A 24,080-nucleotide genomic window follows, 5' to 3' on the forward strand; every position below is an offset into this window, starting at 1 on the left:
TCTAAATGTTACTGCTTTTTAAGCTCTTTATAGATTTGAATCATCATTTTATCATCTTCATCTGATAACATCTCTGACTCATTTTGTGCAGAACAGTCAGCCAACACTGGAAATACCCTTTCTTATGTGAGCACGCTCGGAGCCCGGGTTAACAGAGAACGTTAATAACCACCGTCTGACACCAGCCACCTCCAGCTCCGCCGGGCGGGTCACACGTCTCAGGGTGTCCTATCAGAACGTCGTTAGACGGCTGTTTTGTCTGCGTGCTGTAGGTTACTGACACTGCCCCCTGGTTTTCCTACGCACATCTGCAGCCAGATGTCCATGTCTTTACTACAAACCCAGCTCGCTGTGATCTGGATTCACATACGTGAGCAGGATAGGCGATCACATGACGTCCATCCAGGCTTTAATCTTCACGCTCACGGCATCTGAACACTCAGCGGTGCGACTGATGTTACAAAGGAAGATTAAACCATAATATTAAAGAAATATGAAGAAGGTAACGTTTTAAGTGACGAGGTGAATAAAACTGGAAAAAAATTAAGGCTTTAATAAAACTGATCATATTTGAAGCCGTGACTCATATCACAGCTCTGTCATTACAACAGGAGAGACTCTGATTGAGCACTTTTTTAAATGAATGCTTAAATGTGTGTAAACAGTTTTAGTCTTTTATTTCAAGGGCCTGAGAGGAAAGAATGAAAGCTGAATCCAAACACAGGTTTAAGCCACATTCAAATTTAACACGAGTTCAGCAGGTTGGAATAAATTAGCTGCTGTGGTTTAAGATACTCGTGCTTGTAGAACAACAGGATTGTTTTAAACTGCTGTCAGCCAGCAGGAAAAACACAAGCAGGAATAAAGTTGCTGCATTTCTGTCTGTCACTGAGCTCTGAGGTTCCAGGAACGGTGACGCTGTTGCTGAAGAATTGATTGGTATGTAGGCGAGATGTCATAGCTGCTGATCTCTAACCTGGAACAGGTTACCATGGTGATTTATCCCAGTCAGAAGTTACAACCTTTACAAAACCGAAAACTCAGGATTAAGCCTGAAGTTAGCCGGATAAACTCAGGCTTCATAGTTCAGACCTCAGGCAGGTTCATGTTGTTTAACCAGTCGTGACTGTTTACTCCGTACTCTGAGACAACAAACCGCATTTCACCGATATGACTGTTTTATTCATGTTTCTATAGATATTGGAAGAATTTGCCGACAATAACTGCACAGCGAGAATCTGCACAGCCCTCATTAGCACCGTGTACCTGCACACAGGTGGGTCACCTGCCTGCCGTCAGCCGCCTCTCTGCTTTCAGATCACAATCACAGCAGCAGCCAATCACAGCTCAGAGACGAGCAAAGAATTTATTCGTTTCACAAAAGATGGAGAGTCAGATAACGCACACGCGCACACACACACACACACACACACACACACACACACACACACACACACACACACACACACACACACACACAGCAGTGCTTTTTCCTGTCTCATTGCAACATTCAAGGTTTTTCAGGACTTTCTGTCAGAGGAATGAAATGAGGTCACTGAGACGTATCAGTGTGTGTGTGTGTGTGTGTACATGTTTAGACACCTTTGTGAGGACAGAAGAGTGCAATGCTACTATACTTATGGGGACAAGATGTCGTCCACACGGGTTTGAAGGCATGTTTGAGGCTCACGATGTGGTTTTAGTGTCGGGGTTACCGTTGGGTTAGGTCAGGGCTCAGGGTTAGTGTAGGAGGCCAGGGACAGCATTATGTCAATGAGATGTCCTCATTAAGATATAAAAACGAGCGTGTGTGTGTGTCAGTATTGAATTAGCTGTAATGAGTGAAGTGCTGCTGACTCGTCTCTAACCACCTTCAGCATTCAGCACAATCAGGGTCAGTCACTCAGCACTGAGACCGTTTGTCCTCTTGTTGACGGTCTGAATCGACCAATCAGCTGCCAGAACACTCGTTACAAATCTGAACCCAAACTAAGTCAACAAGTCTGTGACGAGCATACACTTAATCTGATAATCTGATAGCTTATGGTGTAAGGAACACAAACAACTGAGGGTTTGGCTTAAACTGAATAAGAATGCTTCCTGCTGAAGGTTATCAGCGGTCATAATTAACAGCAGACAATGAAGAGTGAAAAGACCTGTCGGTCCACCTCCGCCTGCCAGCGTTCTCCTGCAGTCTGAGCAGCATCGGCCTGCAGAGCTGCTCGCAGCCCGACGCAGAGCTGTGTGTCGTACTTTCAGCTACACAAACACGGCGACACAGCCGTTGCTATAAATCTGACAACGCTGAACCGTTGAAGGCGATCCCGTTCACTGAGCTCGGTGCCAGAGCTTTGTTCACAGCCGAGCTCGCTGCTAATGTTTCAGGTGAAACGAATCCAAACACGGTGATGAAGTTTATGTGGAGCTTCAGCGGGAGGATCAGCGATGTGTCTCATGTTGTTCTCACGTCCATCGCTCCTCCAATGAACTGTGAGTGTTTTCTGCTGATTCTAGGAACCCCGCCATTCTTCTCTGCTAACTCTTCTCCTGCTTTCTTTTCTTGGCATCTTTATTTATGCAGCTCATTGAAGCAGCTGAGCCCTCCAGCAGGAAAGACAACGCTCGGCGTAAAATAAAGTCAGAGCGGTCGGCGTCCTCGCTGTGAGGCGGCAGCTTCTTCACTGAGGACAGAAATCTGTCTTCATAAAAGATCAAAGACCAGCAGAGAGGAAAAGAGAGGAGCCGAAGATGGAGAGCCATCCTCGCTGTGACCTTCAGTTTCCCTCTCAGACACAAACACAGACAAAGAGACGAAAACAGAGTTCAGCCGAATTCACAAAACACCCGAGAGACGAGCTGGGTTTGTGATCAGGACGAACGAACACACGCACGCGCACACGCACACAGACGCGCACGCGCACGCACAGACACGCACGCGCGCACACGCACACACACACAGACACGCACACACACACACACACAGATAAATAAAGAGATGTAGAATTCTACAGATATGTTCGTGGATGCGATCCTGTCATTGTTGTTCTCAGTAAATCGTTCCTTCACGTCTTCAAACTCCCAAACTCGTCGCATGTTTGCTGTGTTACTCACGGTGGTGTCACTGAAGCATGTTCAGGTTTCTGTGATGGAGAAATATTAGAAACATGCGTCACAGCTGCTTCACATCACTGTTTTTTCATATTTGCTTACAATAAGTCGTTTGACTGTCGCTCTCCTGATCCACTGAACTGCTTCAGTGATCCTACAGAGCTGAGCACAGGAAGCAGCCTGCAGCACACAAACAGCCGTTTCACTCGCAGTTAACACCAATCATCCACCTCACAGTGATCCAGCCTCACCCAGCGACGAGCGCACGAGCTCCATGTGGATATCTGAACAGCAGCGTCTGTTCCTAAAGCCCAGAGTGAACGATGAAACCCGAGCCCGTCCTGTTTCATCAGTTCTGATGGTTTTGGATTGACAGACGTTTCTGTTTTTATCCGACAGTTTATTTAAGCAGAAGCGGGCTGCGCTGCCAGGATGGAAATCATTATTCACTCCCAACAATAAAGAGCTCAAACCAATAAAAGCTCACGGTGAAACAAAGAGAATGAGATGGAAATCAATGGTCACCTTCCCTGCAGCAGAAATCAATGACAGCTTCCCATCGCTCTGCCTCGTCTGAGCTTAAACTGCTGTTAAGTGCTTTCATCGATCTTTTTAAAAACCCACCACAGAAACACGTGAACATCGATCGAGAGCTGCACGGGTCCAGCCCGGCGAGCACCGAGGGCCGTCACCGTGATGCCTTTGCTTGTTTTTATGACTCTTATGTTTGCATTCAAACTGTGACGTGGCCTCGTCCTTTTAAAAAGGTCCAAGTGGAAGTAAAGACGTGATGTTTAAAACTGCGCGGTGAGGCGTTACCAGTCTGTCTGCTAAAGAGTGCAAAAGTGTTCGTATCAGCACCGAGATCCAAACTTCACACCTCAACTTCAGGGTGGAGACGCCCAATTTACCCAATCACCACCTGCAATCAGTGTGTGTGTGTGTGCATGCGTGTGTGTGTGCGTGTGTGCGTGTGTGTGTGTGCGTGTGCGTGTGTGTGTGTGTGCGTGTGTGTGTGTGTGTGTGTGTGTGTGGCACAGATGTTTGTTCATATCAGACTTCATCCTGTCATGTTTACGGGAAACAAGACTGAAACTCAGAGAAGAGAGACAAACATAATGTTGTCCTGCAAAATGCCACAACAGGAACACACACACACACACACACACACACACACACACACACACACACACACACACACACACACACACACACACACACACAGTCTTCAGGAATGTCTCAGCCAGCTGAGAGGGGCCGTCCTGCTAAACGCAGCCTCAGCAGGTCTGAGCTCAGCTGAGAAAATCTTCTTTCTGTTTCCTCATAAAATCATTTCCAGGCTCTGAACTTGTGACTTCAGAAACATTAAGTGTGATCCGTCAAACCGGTCCATCGCTGTCTCACTGTGATGATGTCATGACAAAAGCACATATAGAATGTGTGTAACAGCAGTTTGTGCAAACTGGATTAAGTAAGTGTTGCAATTGTGTTGTGTGCAGCTCTGGAGGCAGACCCGGGAACCGCGGGCTGCAGGTCAAAGCTTTCTGCACGACTTGCTTCATTTGTTGCCTCCAAATCTTTTCTTCCTCTGTTCACGTGTGTGTGCGCACCAGCTGCATGCACAGACACACAATCCTGTCCACCAGTGGAACCTCGTGAACACACCAACATCAGAAAATAATCGTTAGATCTGCAGGGTGTGTGTGTGTGCGTGTGTGTGTCTGTGAGGGTGTGTGTCCTGCCTGCAGCAGTGTTCGCAGGTCAGAGCGAGACTGTGCTTGTCTGCGAGATGGAAGCTGCTTCACTCTGACTCTGTTTCAGGAAAATTCCAGAAGGGCCCAACGAGTTTTGCCTCTCTGACAGGCAGCATGTGCTCCGACCTTTGGTACGCTGCTCCCAGCCACACAGATAACCTCTCTCTTGGGTTGGCACAGAGTAACCTGAGAGTTTCACCTAAAAAGCCTCTGATAGGCGCAGGCTGTGCGGCCCTGCAGCCTGACAGGAAGCTCTAAGCGAGCGAACTCTGCAAAGACCATCAGTTGTTTCAAAGAATTAATCAGTTAAATCTGATGATATTTGACTGAAAAACATTTACTTTCAGTCAGCGACACCAACAATCATCAGCTCCATGTCATGTCTTTGTCCTGTCTTCCGTCCCCGTCGCAGCAGATGGCCCCGCCCCTCCCTGAGCCTGGTTCTGTCGGAGGTTTCTTCCTGTTAAAAGGGAGTTTTTCCTTCCCACTGTCGCCAAAGCGCTTGCTCATACGAGTGCTGGGGTTTCCTCTGTTGTATTGTTGTAGGGTCCACCTTACAACATAAAGCACCCTGAGGCGACTGTTGTTGTTATGCTGCATAAATAAAGCTGAACTGAATCCACACTCAAAAAAAGAAATTGGGTGGTTGTTACATGTACAAGATTCAAACTTTGAACTAAATAATTTCTATGGTGAACGTAATTAAATCATGTAGCATCTGCATGAACTTCAGCAACTTAATTTGTTCTTGTTGAGATGACCTGATACAATCTAGTAAGAGCGGTTATTTGCTGGACTCACGCAATTCACAAGATCACATTAGATGTCAAACTGCAGGAAAATCACTAGACAGCTACACCCACACCACGCGTATGCTCTCGCTATTTATTGTGGTTTAACCTGTCAAGGACAAAAACGTACAGAGAAGTCTGCATCAAGCCTTGAAATCACAGCTTTCCTAGTTTTAAGCCTGGAGTGACAGCTTGGTGGTGTGATGGTCAGTGCTGGTGCCTCACAGCAAGAAGGGCCTGGGTTCAAATCCACAATCTGGCCAGTTTGCAGTGTGTAATTAGAGTTCGGTTAGTTGGTAATTCTAAACTACCCATGAGTGCAAATGGTTGTTTGTCTCTATGAAATCATCAACCCCCACATTGGTTCATTAAGCACGACTAGCAGTAATCGCCTTGATTAGCAAAGTAGTTGTTCAAACAACAAGATTTCATTGAGTTCTCCTGAAGTTTTTAACTTGTGTAGAATCAATTAAAACAGATTTCACTCTACATACTTAAATAAATCACTTTAAGTCAATATAAGCATACTACGTTGATCCAACGTAATCCGATTACATTTAACCACCAAATGCCAAATGTGTTGGTCTGACATGGTCAAAAATGGGTTTTTGTACTCGGTTAAATCTTGTGGGAAAAGGTGCCGTGATTAAATTGTGTTCATCCAACAACAGATTTTTTTGAGTGAATGCACCACAGTGGGTTTTAAATCAGTCAATCAAAATGTGACTGAAGTGCTGACTGTCAGCTTTAACTCAAGGGGTTTAATAAAAACCCTGCACAGCTGTGCAGACTCTCACACTTTCACAGGCTCAGAACCAGCTGGACAGGTGAGACCTGCTCCCTCGTTGTTGGAGCCAAGTCCAGGCCGATATTTTACTCAGTTACATCATGCCATATTTAAGTATTTGTCATGATCTTTAAGTTTCTATTATGATCTTGATCATTTTATTGTTATTTATTGTTATAATGTAATAGGCTGTGCTCCATAAATTAATCCTGCTTTGTTAGTCTGTTGTTGTTGTAAAGTGTTGGTGGATGTCGTAAAGGGGGTGTGTATTTGGCCCACATGCGGAGGGGTGTGGGTAAAAAAGGTTAAGTAAGCAAGCAGGACGTGGAGCAACAGTTTTCTGACCGTCGCCGTTTTAATGTTATTTTTGTTATAACATAAAGGGAATATAAACGGAGCTCCCACCAGAGGCATTTGTTTTGTACCTTTCGATTTGTATGGAAAATAAATGTTTTGCCCCTTTTTTCCTTTGCCTCGTTTTTTGCTACCGGAAGGCATCCAAGCGACTTAACAAGAGCACGAGTCAGAAACTTTACGTTCTGCAAAGAAGGACCGAAGGTTGCCGCTATACTCGTTGTTCCCTGAGCCACGAGAAGGATCTGGATTTAATCCCATCCAACTTTCCTGAAAGGGTCAATACAGGCTCCAAACAGACTCGGATGCTGAGGGACGTCCTAAACTGTGTCACTGTACAAAACCTCATGGACCTGACTGCATGTCAGGAAACCGTTCTAAATGATTTCACTGAGGGATGCTTCAGACCAGTTAGCATCCATGTGGTCACCTCACCCTCAACCAGCAACGTCTCAGTCACCTCCTCCTCCAGCCACGGGGACAAAGACGCATTTCTGAGCCAGCTGAGACACTGAAACTCTCCCAATATCCTGAGTCTGCCCTGCAGCTCCTTCCAGGAGGACATACATCTCAACTAGGAGCCTCCAGGTGAGTCAGGTACCTGTCTCAGTGTAGAAGAGCAGCGGCTCTCCTCTGAGCCCCTCACCCAGTCTCTAAGGTGGAGTCCAGAGACCTTTGAGGGAGGCTCGTTCCTGCTGCCGTGTCATTACATGCAGTTTGTGACAATCATCAACTGTTTATCTTCCATGCAGATACCTGCAGGCTGCAGGTGTGAAGCCCGATGAGGGCTGCGTGTGAGCTCCAACCTTCAGAGCCCGACCAACAGAGACAGCAGGTCGTAAGAAAAGCCTCTAAAGCACCGAGTGGGGTTTGTGTGATGGCGTGCGGGCACGCAGGTACACGAGTGGCCTGTATAATCCGGCGAGCACTTTCTCAGCTCCATTATTGACATTTTTCACATTCCTGCTCTGAAAATCCCACAGGCTGCTCTTGACGGGCGTTAGCCGCCGCCACTGGGAAACCTACCACACACAGCGTCTCACATTCATTACAACAGCAACAAGGACTTAACTCGCCAACGCAGTTAGATTCAAGTTCTCGTTCCCACCTGCAGCTCCCAGCAGTCTGGAGCGAGTCCCATCGGTGACTCAGCGCTGGTGAAAATGACATTTCAGCGTGACAGCTGATATCTGTGTGAATACCTCAGTGAAACTGACACAAGCCAAAAACAGCTGCAACTCACTCAACCACCTAAACACAGGTTTACACACCTGTGGAAACACCTGAGTGTTTACATGTGGTGGAAACGACCACAAAGACGCAGAAACCCAAAACAAAGCATCATCACGTTCATCTACACACACACACACACACACACACACCTGCATCAGTGTGACACGTGTACTAAAGTTCACCTTCACCTCGTTGTGCTGGTGGCTTCTTCCTGCTGTCGCTGCTCACAGGGAGTCAGTGATTGTTGGGGTTCAGTGATGACAGTGTGGAGTCGTTACAGTAACTTAAAGTAATTTAACTGACTGCACAGCATTAGGGTGGTGGTGTGGTGGTTAGCATCATCGCCTCTCAGTACGCAGGCCTGTCTATACTCTGGCTTCCTCCCACAGTCCAAACACGTGATGTGAGTGTGGACGGTTGTGTGTCTGTGTGTGGCCCTGTGATAGGCTGGAAGCCTGTCCAACGTGTACCCCGCCTCTTACCCCACGCCCGCTGGGATAGACACCAGTGACCATGATCTGGAGGAGAAGAAGAAGGATGTGCGGGCGGAGAGCATCGCCGCTCTGACACGATGCTGGCACGTTCAGCTACCATCACATCAGACGTCCTCACACACGCACACAAAAGCTCAATCATCAGTGTGTGGTTCGCTTTGATTCATGAGGAAAAGCTCAGCGTGTCCGGCCCCTCCTAAACCAGCAGCCAATCAAAACTCTTGAATCGAGGCAGGACTCGGAGAGCTTTGGGAGTTACACCGCTGACCTCGGCTCAGTTTTTGGGGTGTTTTTCAGTCGGGCCGATTGTTGTCGTACTTTTTTTAGTCAGTGCAGCTCGGCTGGGTATGTTAACAGCATTACCATGGTTACCGCCAGGCTCCAACGTCTTCTTTATTATTGGAGTCGAGTTTCACTTACACACACAGCCAAGGTCTTTCCAAAAAGTCAAACTCAATGGGAACTCTCACACACACACACACACACACACACACACACACACACACACACACACACACACACAGATGCTCTGTGCAGCCACAACAATCAGTGTTTGATGATTTACTGCAGCTGAAGCTGGATCAGAAACACAGAAAGCGAGCAGCTGCTCTCTCCCAGCACACACAATCAGCAGAGAGTGCAGCCAATCAGAGCAGCTGGTGTCATCAGAGAGACACGCTTAAAGTCTCCGAACAGCTCAGTGTAGAAATCTGATTGTTTTTGTGTTCAAACTTAAAAACTGAGAGGACGTTGGTGTGTGTGTGTGTGTGTGTGTGTGTGTGTGTGTGTGTGTGTGTGTGTGTGTGTGTGTGTGTGGGACAGAGACTGGGTCAGTGTGAGACTTTAGTTTGTTAACTGGTAATTATGTGACAGTGCAATCAGCTCATTTACACAGTAACATGAAATTAATGCAGCCAGTTACTTTCTCTGGCAAGTAATTAAGTCATCTACACCATTACTTTTAAGGGAAGTAACTTGTAATATGTAACAGATTACTTCTTCGCTGGTTTGTGGCGATACAGTCCATGAAATGATCACATACAATCTTTCTTTTCTTTTCGTGCTTGAGGTCATGAATATGTCAGCGCTGCATTTCACAGGACAAATTTCCTGAGGTGTGTTTCTAGTAAAGAGAGCATCACCATGGCAACCAGGAAAACAAAGATGGAAAAAAGACATGGCAGCCATTTTTCTCAACCCAACTAGCACATCGTCATGACAAAGCGACACATTTGTACCTGCTTTTATATTTAAAGTGAATACAAACTCTGAAACACACAGTGTGTGTCTGAAACACACACACAGCTTTTTGCTGTTTAACGAGCACATGTGAGGCTGCACTGATGAACTGTTGTGTTCAGAGACACCAAATAATGTTGCGGAGCGTGAATCAAAATACAAATTGTTTTCTGGTAAAACAAGACAAGGTCGTGATTATCTCACCAACTGCCATGAGACTGGGTTGACTTGTTTGGTCGCCATCTTTGGTTTAATGACATGAGAGAATTTAACCCTCAGTCTTGGCCTGCAGGCACTCTGCAGTGAAACAACAGCCCATTCTCAACAATGACAGTCACACAAATACACTCAGACTCACTCAAATCCTCCTGCTAATCAAATTGTGTTTGAAACAAAGATGGAACACAGTCAGCTGTTTTCACTTATTACACACACACACACACACACACACACACACACACACACACACACACACACACAGATAAAACTCTAATCTCAGCAGAGCAGCCTGAATGGTCTGACATACACTGAAATCTCCCATAATGCCCTGCAATCCAACCAGAAACTGTCAAAATAAAAGGTTAACCTGAGAAATTCTCAAAAATACAACATTCATTTATCAGCCGTGTCATTTCCTGTTCTTTCTGAGGCGCAGGTTAAACTTCCCGAGGAAACACCGGGGCTGATGGGAACTGTGGCACTGTGGGATCAATGACAATGATCGATAGGTTTTACAGGCTGCATTTAATCCTGGATGAAGTTTTTTCTAACGCTCCTTCCTGTTTACATCCTGCCTGCTGCTGTAGTTTATGATGCGTTCAAAGAAACGTCGTATTTTTAAAATGTATTTATTTCTAATGTGAAGCCCCTCCCCTTCCTGCTGAGGGTTTCCTCCTCTTGTTAATAAACTAATAACTGACATCACATCCTGCCTTATCTCTGGGATCTGTGCCCAAGACCTCGCGACATGTTTTTCCAAACTGGGTTTAAAAGTGAACGTCCAGCACGTTCATGGATGCAGTGCAGGAGGACATGCAGAGGCTGGTGTGGCAAGAGGGCTGGGGCAGGAGGAGATGGAGGCGGATGACTTCTGAAAGGAGCAGAAAGAGGAAGAAGATCGGCTGTGTCTTCTCTAAAATCTAACTTGCATGTTATTTATGATGCTGAGCCTCGTGTGCTCTTTCCACTCTGAGCTGTGAGTGGGGATTTCTTCTCTTCGATTAAGTTACATTATCACCTCGGTAGTTCCCACAGCACATGTGGTGTGGGATGTGGTAAACCCACAGTGCTTTTCCAGGCTGTACAACCTGCATTCACTATTTCACACACACACTCAGTGCTACAGGTCTGCACAGAGCCCAAAGGATGCTGAAGGACCTCAGTCACATCCTGTTCTCTAACCACCTGCTGCCGTACGTCACACCTCACAGCAGCTTGTCTGCTCACTGAGACACTGTGGACTCGTCCTGCACACGTCACAACTTCTCACAACCAAGATATACAGACTCGTGTGTTTATGGGTCAGTAATAAGAACTAAACCACCATGAGCCCGGAGCTCTCTGCTCTGAGCATCCCCACACTCATCTAATCAGACCCCACACTGACCCACTCCACCCAGGATGTGAACTCATTCTCGTCCTCCTCTCTGATGAGGTTATCGTTCCCTGTGGGACGTCTGTCTCATGGAGAATGTGGGAGGAGCAGAGACAGTTTAAGCCTCACAGCATGGACGCAGGCCGAAGCCATCAATCACCGATCAGTCAGAGAAACGAGCTCCTGCAGGTTTCTGATGGAGATCAATGAGCGAGAAAAGAAGGAGAAAACTACAACATGTACTCAAAGTACTACAATACGAGGAGAATGCACATTACATAAGGAGCTGAGAGCATCAGGGATGGAACTGTGGTGGAGTTTACGTCTATATGGACTGTAATGTTCTCTTTATGATCTGCTGTTGTGTACGTTTGTGTCTGTGCAGAATAACGTGTTTGTGTTGCTGTGAACCTCGGGTGTTTCACTCAAATTACAACAACAATAATCACACAATGGTTGATTAAAGCTCCGCCCCTATTGTTGTGGCCGAGCGTGTGACGCAATCACTGATTTCGGTAAAGACCACCGACAGTTACGACTCGGCGTAGGAGAACACCATCACAGAGCAGAGCAGGCATCAGTAACAAAAGAAGGAACTGGGTGGAGGTGGGCTGCAAAGCAGCTTGCAGATGAGCAGCAAACATTAGCTATATGTGAATGAAAGTCCCAAATGTGAGCAGAGCGAGTGCCCTCCACCAGAGTCAATGCTTTGTCTGACAGTCTTAATGAAAGTCACATGGGCTTCTTCTTTGCTCCACCTTTCTGCAAACTTTCATTCAGCCTGATGCTTGTATGCATTGTGAGTCATGCAGACAGACTAATCGCACTGATCACTGCTCCAAATCCAAACAGAAACGCAGGCATTACACAAATGCAGCTGTGGAGCTGAGATCCTCACGCTGCAACATTTTCCACCTTTCACTTACAGTTTTTTACAGCCGCTAGGACACATTTCTCAATACTTAGGTCACTTTTGCAAAACTCTTCACACAACCCTCCTAACTGACCGTCAGCTTGGCAAAGCAGTTCATTTCACATTCAAAATGCACTACAACTACCAAAACACTTCATTCAGGTCTCAAATAAACTCATTCTTCCAGAACACTAGCAAAGGTTGACAGCCGACAAACACACTTTGTCACCCACAAAACAATGACCTAAAAAACACTAACAACATGTAGCATTACAGTGTTTTCTTGTGTAAAACAAGGACACATCTCTGTTTATAATTTCAATATATGTTACTGGAATGAATCAGACATCATGCAGAATTCGTTAATATTTGTTTATGTATTTTTATCTTTTTGCACTAAGTAATCCCAAAATACAAGAATTTGTATACACACCATCCACTGATACACATACAATAGTAATGCTAATCTACTCGGTCTTCTCCATTTGGCCACAGGTTCTCATCCACATCACATCTTATGTCATCTAGGGCAACACACCTAGGAAAGAATCGTCTGGCTGCCAGAATTGAAGGAGTTGAACAATTGAAGGAGTAACACCTGTGCAGATGTTCACAATGAGAATCAGCTGTGGCTGGTTAAACTGCATTGTTAGATTTAAAATATGTTTCAATAAAATATTGCTGTTGCATGTTGCTGTCTTTTTAAGTTTTGCATTGTGTTATTGTTTTGGCCATGAGTTTAACAGTTTTGAAAACAGTATGTAAGCACATGCAAAGTGTCCTGTACGTACAAAGGTTTTTGGCAGTTGTTGCGTCTGAGTGAGAAGATAATTCATGAAATTTGAGAGATGTAGTCATTGAATGCATTTTGTGCCAAAACAATGATAACTGGTCCTCAGTTTAGCCCACATAGACTTCTGTTGTGCTCACTGTGTGAGGAGTTTTGCAAACGTGACCTAAGTATTGAGAAATGTGTCCTAGCGTCTGTAAACAACTGTAAAGCCTGATTATCATTTAAAACACGTCAGCCTCTCACATGTCACGTGTCTCATTATTAGGAGTATTACAGATGAACTGCACTCTGATGTCCCTGTGCTGTTTGGGAGACGCATGTTCTCTGTGGGGGAGACGCGAGCTTTGGCTCAGATGCAAAGCAAACACGAGAGGAAATGAAGGTTTAATTGGCGATGAGCGTCAGTGTGTGTGAGTTTAAACGTCTTCAGCCGCGAGCTTCCACAAACTTTCTCCACGCATGGCTCCATCTCTGGCTCAGACACACCGCCTCTGACATTCACTTTTTACTGTTTATTACAGGTGTGTTAAACCTGCGATCAGTCCTCCACGCTCACCCGCGGAGCTGAGTGGACAGCAGAGTGACCTGCTGTCCGCACACGGTCACCTTTAAAGGCATACCTGATTTGTGTCTGTTCGAGCTTCTTCATGCATCTGTTTTTAACTGTGTTTATTCGCTCTGCTTTTAATTTGATTCCGGTGCAAACATTCCTCTCACACTTCTTTCATTTCTGTATCCGTCCTCCTCCCTCCCTCTCCCGGGTCACATCCCTCCGACCCCTCTGTGAGATGTAATCTGCCCGCGGGCCTCCTGTGAGTGGCGGAAGCACCTCCTGGGGAGAAGCGGAGCCTCCTCGGCTGTGTCTGAACCCGCAGAGCAGTCTGACCTGTTAATTCCAGTTAACTCCAATTTAGAGGCTCGTACTTCCTCCTGTGAGGGATCCGATCGGCGGAATCACTCTGATGTTACATTCATTTGATATCACGGAGCAAAAGGTCACTTCCTCAGCATGTACAGTAACTTTAAAGGTTTAACATTTAAGACCGCGTATAGATCTGAGTCGTGACTCTGATGTTCGAACACGCGTGTTTTCCTCTGTGGAATACTGCCCCGGACCTTCTGATCCTGAATCAGTTGTAATGATCATTTCTGCAGGCTGTCTCACTCTGACTCTGAAACCACTTTGCTCCAGTTTCTGTACTTTTACACGAGCTCTGAGACCCCAGGTCACATGTGTGATCCCGACGCCCGCGGAGCGGCTGAGCCGCAGCGGTGCCCTCAGCGGGGACACACCAACTTTTTAACCCACCCCGGAGCAACGTCCCCGGTTCCTACCTCTCCTGTCGGGAGTGGTGCAGCAGCAGCGGCCGAGCAGCAGCAGCAGCAGCGCCGCTCCTCCTCCGCAGAGAAGCTTCATGTCCGCGGTTCGATCCTAACTCTGGTACTCGGAGTGTGCGTGAAGTGCGTGGACGGACTCCTCCATGAGCAGCAGGTACAGCAGAGACTGATCTCCAGAGCGTCCTGCAGCTGAATGACGGCTCCGAGCTCGGAGCGGGGAAGTCCACACCTCCTCCACCTCCACCCACACCTCCTTTTCAAATCCATTTAGCTTTATTGACATGACACCCAAACCCGCGTGTCCGTGCGCACAGGAACACAAAGGATCGACTTTCATTAAGCTGTAAAACTGAAGTAAGATCAGCGGAAATGCGAAGATAATAAGACACCAACTTCTCACTTTATGAACGGGAAATTGTGGAAATGTGGAACAACACGCACTGTGGGCTTTATCCACTAATGACTGAACACTGTGAAGAAAAAAAAGAGTGACAGAGGGGTCGCAGCCCGGTGTCGTCCGTGACTCTGACACTGACTCACATCGTGTTCTTTATTCAAACATTTTGATATCATTGTTATTAAAACTCCGACTCTCACTGATTTACTTTAATCCTGAACAGAAAATCAGTTTCACTGTTGAATTTTGTTCCTGGTTCATTTGTTTCTCAGATTAGTAAAAACATCTTTTCAGTTTGTTATTTGCGTCTTACACAAAAATACAACTTTTAGCTGTAATGAATTCTTTTTCTAAATGTCTAAAATACTTTTGTTTCCTTGTTTTCTGGCAGGTGCTCCGGTAACTGAGCTCTGACTTCTTATTTCTAAAACGCTCGTTGAGTTTTTCTGCTTCTGTGTTTTGCCTGTTTTATCCCGCAGGTGTACGAACATCTCCAAACATCTTCACAATATTTTGCAAACACACAAACAGGAGGGACCCGAAACTCAAACAGTTCTCATTGTGAGTCTGATTTAGACTCACAATAAAGAAAGTGTATTTTTCTTTCCTCTTTGGGTCCCCTGGTGGCCACGAGCAGCGTGGCGTGTGGATGTTTGAGACGAACAGGTGAGTGAAAGTGAGCCACAGATGAGCTGGTTTCATGATCCTCTCTGCATCTGACAGTTTGGGTAAAACTAAAATCTGGTAACTTTAGACTCATGTTGAATTATGAAGCATTTCTTCAGAGAACATGGAATAAATGCAGTTTGAGTCAGGTGGGTCGCTCAGCACTGTGGCCTCACAGGCTGCAGGTTCCTGGTTCGAACCCTGGCTGAGTTTCCGTGTTGTCCTGTGCCCATGTGGCTCTCTCCAGCCTTCTCAGCTGGACTTGAGTGCAAATGTCTGTCACTCTCACTGGTTAGCACTGTGATTGCCTGCTGACCGGCCCACAGTGGGCCCTTACCCAGCCGGAACAGGCTCCAGCTCCTGTGACCCTGAACTGGATGAACAGGAAGAATGGATGCATTGATAATTATTTCTGACTTGAATTGTTTTTGTGGGGTTTGCACCACCAGGGATGCGGTCCATCAACACGTGATGCTTTTTTGACCTTTACATTAAACTTTCCATTGATTCCAGCGCAGGGATTTAGACACAATGATTGTTAAAATCAGACCCGTCAGACCTGCTGCTCCCTTTGCAGAGGAAAAAAACATGACATGCAGACACAAACAAACTGAAAACAAAAGAGCACTCATGTGTGCTGCTGGATGACACAGATCACAGATGACACAGCGATGACACAGATCCAGATAACAGATCCAGATAACATCACATGATCAGCCTGAAACGATGAAGAAACAACAAACACCTGCACCGAGTGTGGAGCGCACACAGTTTTTAATCAGACACTAAGAAAAAAAGCACAGAGTACCATCCATCCACGGCAAATGGACTGATTCTTAGTGCTTTTCTACTCCGGGAGTACTCAAAGCGCTCCATACAACATGCCTCATTCACTGTCTTCTATGCTTTTAAGTGCTTATTAACTAGCACTCCAATCCATCCATCCATCCCTCTTCACTAATTCACAGTCACATGAAATATTTTAATATGATTCACATTCAGCACAAAGCACTTCTACAAAACTTTGGGGTGTAACTGTCACCAACCCATCATCAGCGCTGAAATACATGAGAAAAACAAAAAAAAGCCAATAGCTGAGTCACACAGGTGTACATGTTCTGAGCAGCACTTCCCATTTGGGTTCATGGACGGATATTTCACTGCATGTTTCTGCTGTTCTCTCCGTTCTCTGCTTGTTTCCATCACCCAGAGGCTTAAAGGATAAACATGTGACACAGAGGAGATTCTGAGTGTTTTCATCTTAAGTTTAATGATGAGAAATGTATTGTTCGGTTTGGTCGGCAAACAACCGAAACTTGTCCCTCAGCTGTAATGTTAAATTCCTTCAGAGCTTAGAGTGTGCAGCTCTGTGGACTCACACTTGACAACATTCATGTGCATTTACATTATTTATGTTCACACTGCTGCTTTTCACACTTTTAGACCTGAACAACAAAATTCTGGACTCTGCAGTTTCATGAAAATGCTGTTTACTGATAGATGAAGGAGTTAAACACTGTAGAGGCCACTTCAAACTTCAGCCTTCTTCTTGTAGAATTTGGGAAGTTAAGTTTGTCGAGGTTGATGAAAACCGTTCATTACATAGTTCATAAGTTGTTCTAAATGTTGAGCTCGGTGTTGTTTGAGTTGGATTTCCAGAAATGATTGGGCTTTGTGGTGTAAAGATGGTGGCACCATATTTAGTCACATTGCCGGTGTTCTGACGAAACGTCCTACTTTGTCAAAACATCCTACTGTAGTGAAATTTATATTCATGTCTATCAATCCGTGCTACCTTATCAGAATATACCACCTTACATGGTTTATGCCTCCATCGTACGATGGACGTTCTGATGGCCAAATCAGCTGTCAAAACATGCTCCCTGCTTGTATTTATTTAGGTAGGATATGGTTTACACCGTATGCCAGTTTATAGAAGTTTAGAAGTACTAAATCGAGACTAGAAATACGACTTCAATTGAGACTCCAAGTTGGAGTATTTTTGCACAAAAAAACAAAACACATGTTAGTAAAACGTAATACTAACCCTTTTTCACACGTACGAGATCGAGGTAGGATCCAATAATAGACGTGTACTATTAACACTGAAAACATGGGCGTTTTGAGTTGTGCGCATGTGCAGTAACAACTAGGACAGCTTGACAGGTAGAGTGTTTTTCAGAACACCGATCACCTGAAACTAGCACGAGTGACTGTAAGTTCATTTTCAGACATGTGCCAGATTCACCTGAGACATGAAAAGTCATTTCTGTAGACGGTCTCCTCTGGAGGATTACTGACACGATAGATTTCTACATTAAAAACTGTCATATTTTCTGTACAGTTGTTTTTCTTTCTAATCACTTCATGAAATGAAAGCAGGCTGTGAAGTTGTGTCACTCTGTGACCTGATTTAAGACCAGTGCTGTTTAACATGTGCGTTCATGCCAACGGGGTCAGTGACTTCGCTCACAGTGCAACATTTGCTGGATTCATAATTAATAACTCGTCTCTGCTTCGTGTGGATTTTTCTGTTTGCCTAAAACGTGGTCGCTCACTTTTTGCCAACAAAGCATCTGCAGAAAAATCAACACTTTAATGGATTTTCATGCTCTTTTGCGTCTAATAAAAGCTGACGGCAAGCTGCCAGGCAGAATCTACCCAGATGTGGTGTCACAGTGTGGCTGAGTAGCCGACTGTGGGACGTATGGACCCAAGTGCAGACAAAATGGAACATGGAACATAATTTGAGATAACAAAAAGTGATCCATTTAATAAGGATGATAAACAAGGTTCAAACAAAAGGCAAGACAACTGATGCAAAGCAAAACATTAAACCAAACTAGGAGAAGTAAGTAAAATGTATTTATATAGCACTTTTCACAGATAAAAAAAAAAACCCACAAAGTGCTTTACAATACAAGAAATGGAAATATAAAACAATATATATACAAATATTGGGGAGCTTGACCATGTAGGGCCCTAAAGGTTAGAACTAAAATTTTAAAATGAAACCTAAAACTTACAGGAAACCAGTGAAGGGAGGCCAAGACTGGAGTGATATGAGATCTTCTCTTGGAGCCTGTTAAGAGTCGTGCTGCAGCATTCTGCACCGTCTGAAGACGATTTAAGGCTGATTTGTTAAAAGAAGTAAAAAGTTACAGTAGTCTAAATGGGAGGAAATAAAAGCTTGAATAATCATCTCCAGTTCAGGCTTTGACACCATTAGTCTGAGTTTTGAAATATTCCTTAGATGATAAAAACAGTTTCGGACCAGCTGCTCGAGTGACATCGAGCTGTCAAACATGGCACCGAGGTTTCTGAGGCTCGATTTTACAGAAGGGTTTAAGAAGCTGATACGGTGGAGCAATAATTAGAGTTTCTGTCTTATCAGAGTTTAGTTGGAGGAAATTGTCATTCAACCATTAGTTGATTTCTGTCAGGCAATGACTTAAATGAGACAATTTATAAAACTCAGAAATCCTGAAGGAACGGTACAGTTGAATGTCATCAGCATAAAGATGATAGGAGATATTTTTATAGCGCTTAATAATTTGGCCTAGGGGGAATACATAAAGTAGAAAGAGAATTGGACCCAGGACAGATCCCTGAGGTACCCCACACGGTAAAACTGTTGATTCTGACATCACATGATTCATGCAAACAGTAAAAGATCTCTCAGACAAATATGACAAACCATTTTTAAACAACACCAGTAATCCTGAACAAGTTCTTGTCTGTTTATTATGATGCTGTGATCTACAGTGTCAAAAGCAGAGCTGAGATCCAGCAGGACCAGCACTGTGTCCTCTCCAGAGTCTGCTGCCATCAAGATGTCGCTGGATACTCTAAGTAAGGCCGTTTCAGTGGAATGCAATGTACGAAAACCAGACTGGAAAGTGTCCATAACAGCATTTTTATCCAGGAAATAGTTACGTTGTTCTACTACTACTTTTTCTAAAATCTTCGCTATGAAAGGCAATTTGGATATTGGCCTATAACTGTTAGGAAGAGATGGATCCAGCTGAGGTTTCTTTAATATTGGCTCAACAACAGCTTGTTTAAAGAAGCTGGAAACTGAGCCAGTATGAAGAGAAATATTTATCATTTCCACAACACAGGGGCCAATGGAATCAAACACACTAGTGAAAAGTGACGAGGGAAGGACATCAAGGGGGCTTGAAGTCTGTTTTATATGACAAAGCAGGACTCTGATGTCTCGTAATGTAACAGGAGTAAAAGAGGACCAAGTATCAGAATCAGTTCTGATGACGGAGCAGCCAGTCGGACAAATTTCCTTCAGATGTATATAATCCATGTTTTGTTGCCACGTGTCAGTTAAACACATGAAGTTGAGAGATTCCTTCATAAAAAGATTGTTTAAAATAAACGATTTGTTTGTGATTGAGCGAGTGTTGAGCAGGGCAAACCTGATCGATGACGTTTGGTTGGTGCACTCAACAGCTGACTGCAGTGGCACTCGAATTAAACACCTGTGCGCACCTCTACACCTGTTGCACCGGGTGGGGACTTCAGGGCTAACTGAAGCTAATATCCATGGTAGTACATCACCTCCACCATCAAAACGGCGGTCGGAGAACTAAAAAAACAAGATGAAGAACCCAGACGTGAACCTGAACAAACCTGGACATGCCGACATGGCAAGAAACAACAGACAACCTGATGACGAATGAAAGAAAACACACACACACACACAAACATGCACACACACACACGCACGCACATACACATACAAAACATGCACACATACACACGCACGCACACACACACACACAAACATGCACACACACACACGCACGCACATACACATACAAAACATGCACACATACACACGCACGCACACACACACACACAAACATGCACACACACACACACACACACACACACACACACAAAAACATGCACACACACACACACACACAAAAACATGCACACACACACACACACACACACACACACAAAAACATGCACACACACACACACACACAAAAACATGCACACACACACACACACACACACACACAAAAACATGCACACACACACACACACACACACACACACAAACATGCGCACACACACGCGCACACACACAAACATGCACACATACACACACACACACATACAAAACATGCACACACACACACACACACACACACAAGCCAGCCCTAATAATCTGACCAAAAACAACACTGTTGCTCATTAAGATCGAGCTGAGTCCTCACAAAGTCTGACGACACTGGCATTTAAAGCAGTTAAAGTCCATATAAGGACACAAAGACAGACACACTCAACAGCTATACACACAAAGAGGCAGCTTGTGTTTCCGGATCTCGTCTTATCTGTTAGGGTGACCGTTAGCGTCTCAGCATGCCTTCTCAAACAGGTCACAACACTTACACACAGACACATGAAACCTGGGTGCTTTGTCCAAACGGCTGTCGGCTCTGCCACACTGTCAGCACTGAGCTCAGCCTCGGCTGCTACGAGCAGTCAGGATTCAGATGAGATAAACCTGCAGGACTGACAGAGCTGCAGGTGAAGAATGAGTTAGTGAGTGGACTTCCAGCCTTTGTTCTGCTGCCTCTACAGCGACGGGATACTGTCATTGCCTATCCCTAACCTCGTAGAGGAGTTTAAATGTGCAAAAGTGAGGTTTGAGATGTCACTCCCGGGACCCCATAGTGAGAGGCGCTGCTCCCACCCTAGCAATGGGGAGGAAGTGGACCCCAGCCACATCTGTGCTACAGGCCATCGTGACGTGGTGGGTCACGTCCAACTGGGCGGAGGAGGATTTGGTCTTGGCGCAGTAACACCTTGGTGGCAACAGGCATCTGTAACTGAACGTCAGAAAATGGTGGAGGAGGTGGTGCGACGACAGGAGGAAAGAGCCAGACATGCCAGAGCCGTGGCGCTGGCCAAACAGGGTTGCTGGGTGAATTGGGAGAGTGCTAAAAAAAGGAAACTCTCATGGAGTGAAATCTGGGGAATGGAGGCTAATAGACTAAGTTTAGTCATCCGAGCGACATACGATGTGCTGCCTTCCCCAATAAATCTGCAGCTGTGATTTGGAAAGGACCCATCCTGCCCCCTGTGTACAGTCCCAGCCACTCTCAAGCACATCTTGGTTGGTTGTAGGACTAGCCTTACTCAGGGCAGATATACACGGAGACAAAACCAGGTTCTCAGGTGTCTAGTTGAGAAAGCTGAGTGCAAAAGAAAGGTGCAAGCGGACTTGGATCAGAGGCTAATTTTTCCCACAGAGATCGTAACAACAACTCTGCGACCAGACCTCGTCCTTTGGTCTAACTCCTGCAAACTTGCGTACGTCATTGAGCTGATGGTACCATGGGAGGAAGCAATTGAGGAAACATTTGAGCGTAAGAAGCTGCGGTATGCCAACTTGGCAGCTGAGGCAGAGGACAGAGGCTGGAAGATCAAGGTGGTGGAAGTGGGGTTTAGGGGCTTTGTTGCCAGTACAACAGCAAAACTGCTTAGAGAGATCAGGATCAGAGGACAGGCACAACGGCAGGCTACAAGAGAATTAGCTAACACTGCTGAGAGGACCTGAGCTGCTGGCAAAGTTTCTGGGCTGCCTTTCCTCATAACAGCCATCCCTCAAGAGTCTCTACATTTAAAGCAATGCATTATCAGGGTCCTTTACTGAACCAGTTCTATTTGTGTTGGGATGGAGACACTGACACGGTGACACCAAATATCCATATTTTATTTTTAAACAAATAAAAAGCAAGAAGGCTCATCTCATACATCCTGAGACGGCTGACAAAATGTAATAAACTGCAACACATGCAATACTTCTGCATTGGCAAAACACAGTAATATCCTGTAGTGAGTCAAGTATTGTGATAATTTCTTTTGGTGGGGTGTCTGATTGTGTGCAGTCTTCTATTGTAAGCTATTACATTAACTGACAGCGGCGCTCAGTTCATCATTCAAAGACAGTAACACTAACACATCCTTCAAACAGCAGAGAGAGGATTTGAGCTGCCACGATAACCTTTCATGATGCATATGATGTAACTAAAGAGCTTCTTCCAATAATATTTGACCTGTTGGTGAAATCTGTGATATGTTAGCCTGTAAGAAAACATTGTGGAGGAGAGTTTCTCAAATATGAGTTCAACAGCTTTCCGCTGTAAAGAAACCGAGTCTGCATGTGGACATAATAAGACCCACGACGGGGTGCAAATAACAGAGTCCATGTTCAGTCAGGGTGAAGAAACAGATCTTTATTTCATATAGATTCATCAGGTATTGATGAGCAATACAACATCCGGTGACAGCAACAGGTCCATGCACAGGCCCAGGGACCCAAACAACAACAGAGTGCAGCCCAGGGCAACACCCCACCCATGGGCCTGTACTGGCTCACTCTCAGGGTGGATTAAATAGAGGGGAAAGAATAAACTCACAAAAGAAATCACACAAAACACAAAAACAACACAAGGGTGTGTGGATCTGCAGGGAAACTACTAAACATGTTACTGCTACACCAGAACTCCTGGAACACCCATCTATGTCCTCACTGACTGCAGACGCCTCCACAGCTCTGAAATGTCTACATACATGTATATATAGCACCTGCACAGGTGCCTGGAGTGAGGTGTGTCCTGGTCCCCTCACAGCTGATTGCATATATACACATATGTGCTGTAACAAAGGCTCCTCCCCCTTTTTCCTTGAATCCCGGCTGCCTCGCTTGTTTTGCTGCTCGCTGCTCTCGGGCGGTTCAAACATGATTAAAGATGACGAGTTTTTTCCTTTTTGCCGTGGCCTCTGTTTGCAGGTGCAATCAGGTTAATCGACTGAGAGCTTTCAGCGGAAAATAATGGATGAGGGAGGGCGGCGAGGTAAAAGCAGGAGGCTGTCACATTAAGCATTCAAGCATTCGTTTTATAAGAACTGTTTACCAGACAAGCTTTGACTGATCTGACTGCAGCTAAACCGTCAGCAGGTTACTGGGAACCAAAGTTAAACCCAGTTTGATCAGATAACTAAAACATCTGCAGCCAACTGAACCGTCCTGCCGCACATCTGTAACTGAATACCAGAATAACACAGAATCACAGGCTGTGAGGTCAGTCAGCTCTCACAGATGGTCACAGCCTGATCCACAAACTGTACAGGAGCTCACCTGTTTCAATTCATGATTAGGGGCGTGTCCTATGACCTTGTCAGTGGTTAATAACAGAAAATCCTAGAGTACATTTGAGGATTCTGATTGGACGTCCTGAGCACTGATTATATTCTGTGTATCTGCGTGGCGCTGCTGTATCTGTGCAGATAACCGAGCTAGCATTAACTGATACTCCAGCTTCTTTTCTCTCCTGCAGACGAAACGCTGAGGCTGTAAAACGCAGACTTCATCTTTTATCTACAGGTGTGACCCGTCCACATCAGTGATGTAATCAAAGTGCGCCTCCCGCGACTCCTTCAGTCATTCAGGGTTTGTGTTTTCACTTCTGGCCACCAGATGAATATCTGTATACACTCACAGCTACTTTATTAGGTACGCTGGTACTGGTGCTGGAAACATTTCTCAGCGCTCCATGTTGACAGGATGACATCATCACACAGCAT

General features: G+C 45.3%; 1 protein-coding gene across 1 annotated transcript in view; it reads right to left on the reverse strand.

Moving 5' to 3' along the window:
* The window catches only part of LOC101477281 (melanoma receptor tyrosine-protein kinase), a 39,188-nt gene extending 24,575 nt beyond the window's left edge, over window positions 1–14,613 (reverse strand). The window contains exon 1 of the mRNA XM_014413817.4: window positions 14,396–14,613. Coding sequence (XP_014269303.2) covers window positions 14,396–14,477 — 82 coding nt within the window. The 5' untranslated portion in view covers window positions 14,478–14,613. The remainder of the gene's footprint in view (window positions 1–14,395) is intronic.
* Between the last annotated feature and the right edge of the window lie 9,467 nt (window positions 14,614–24,080).

The sequence above is a fragment of the Maylandia zebra genome, linkage group LG9 (assembly GCF_041146795.1).
Source record: "Maylandia zebra isolate NMK-2024a linkage group LG9, Mzebra_GT3a, whole genome shotgun sequence".
Lineage (NCBI taxonomy): Eukaryota > Metazoa > Chordata > Actinopteri > Cichliformes > Cichlidae > Maylandia > Maylandia zebra.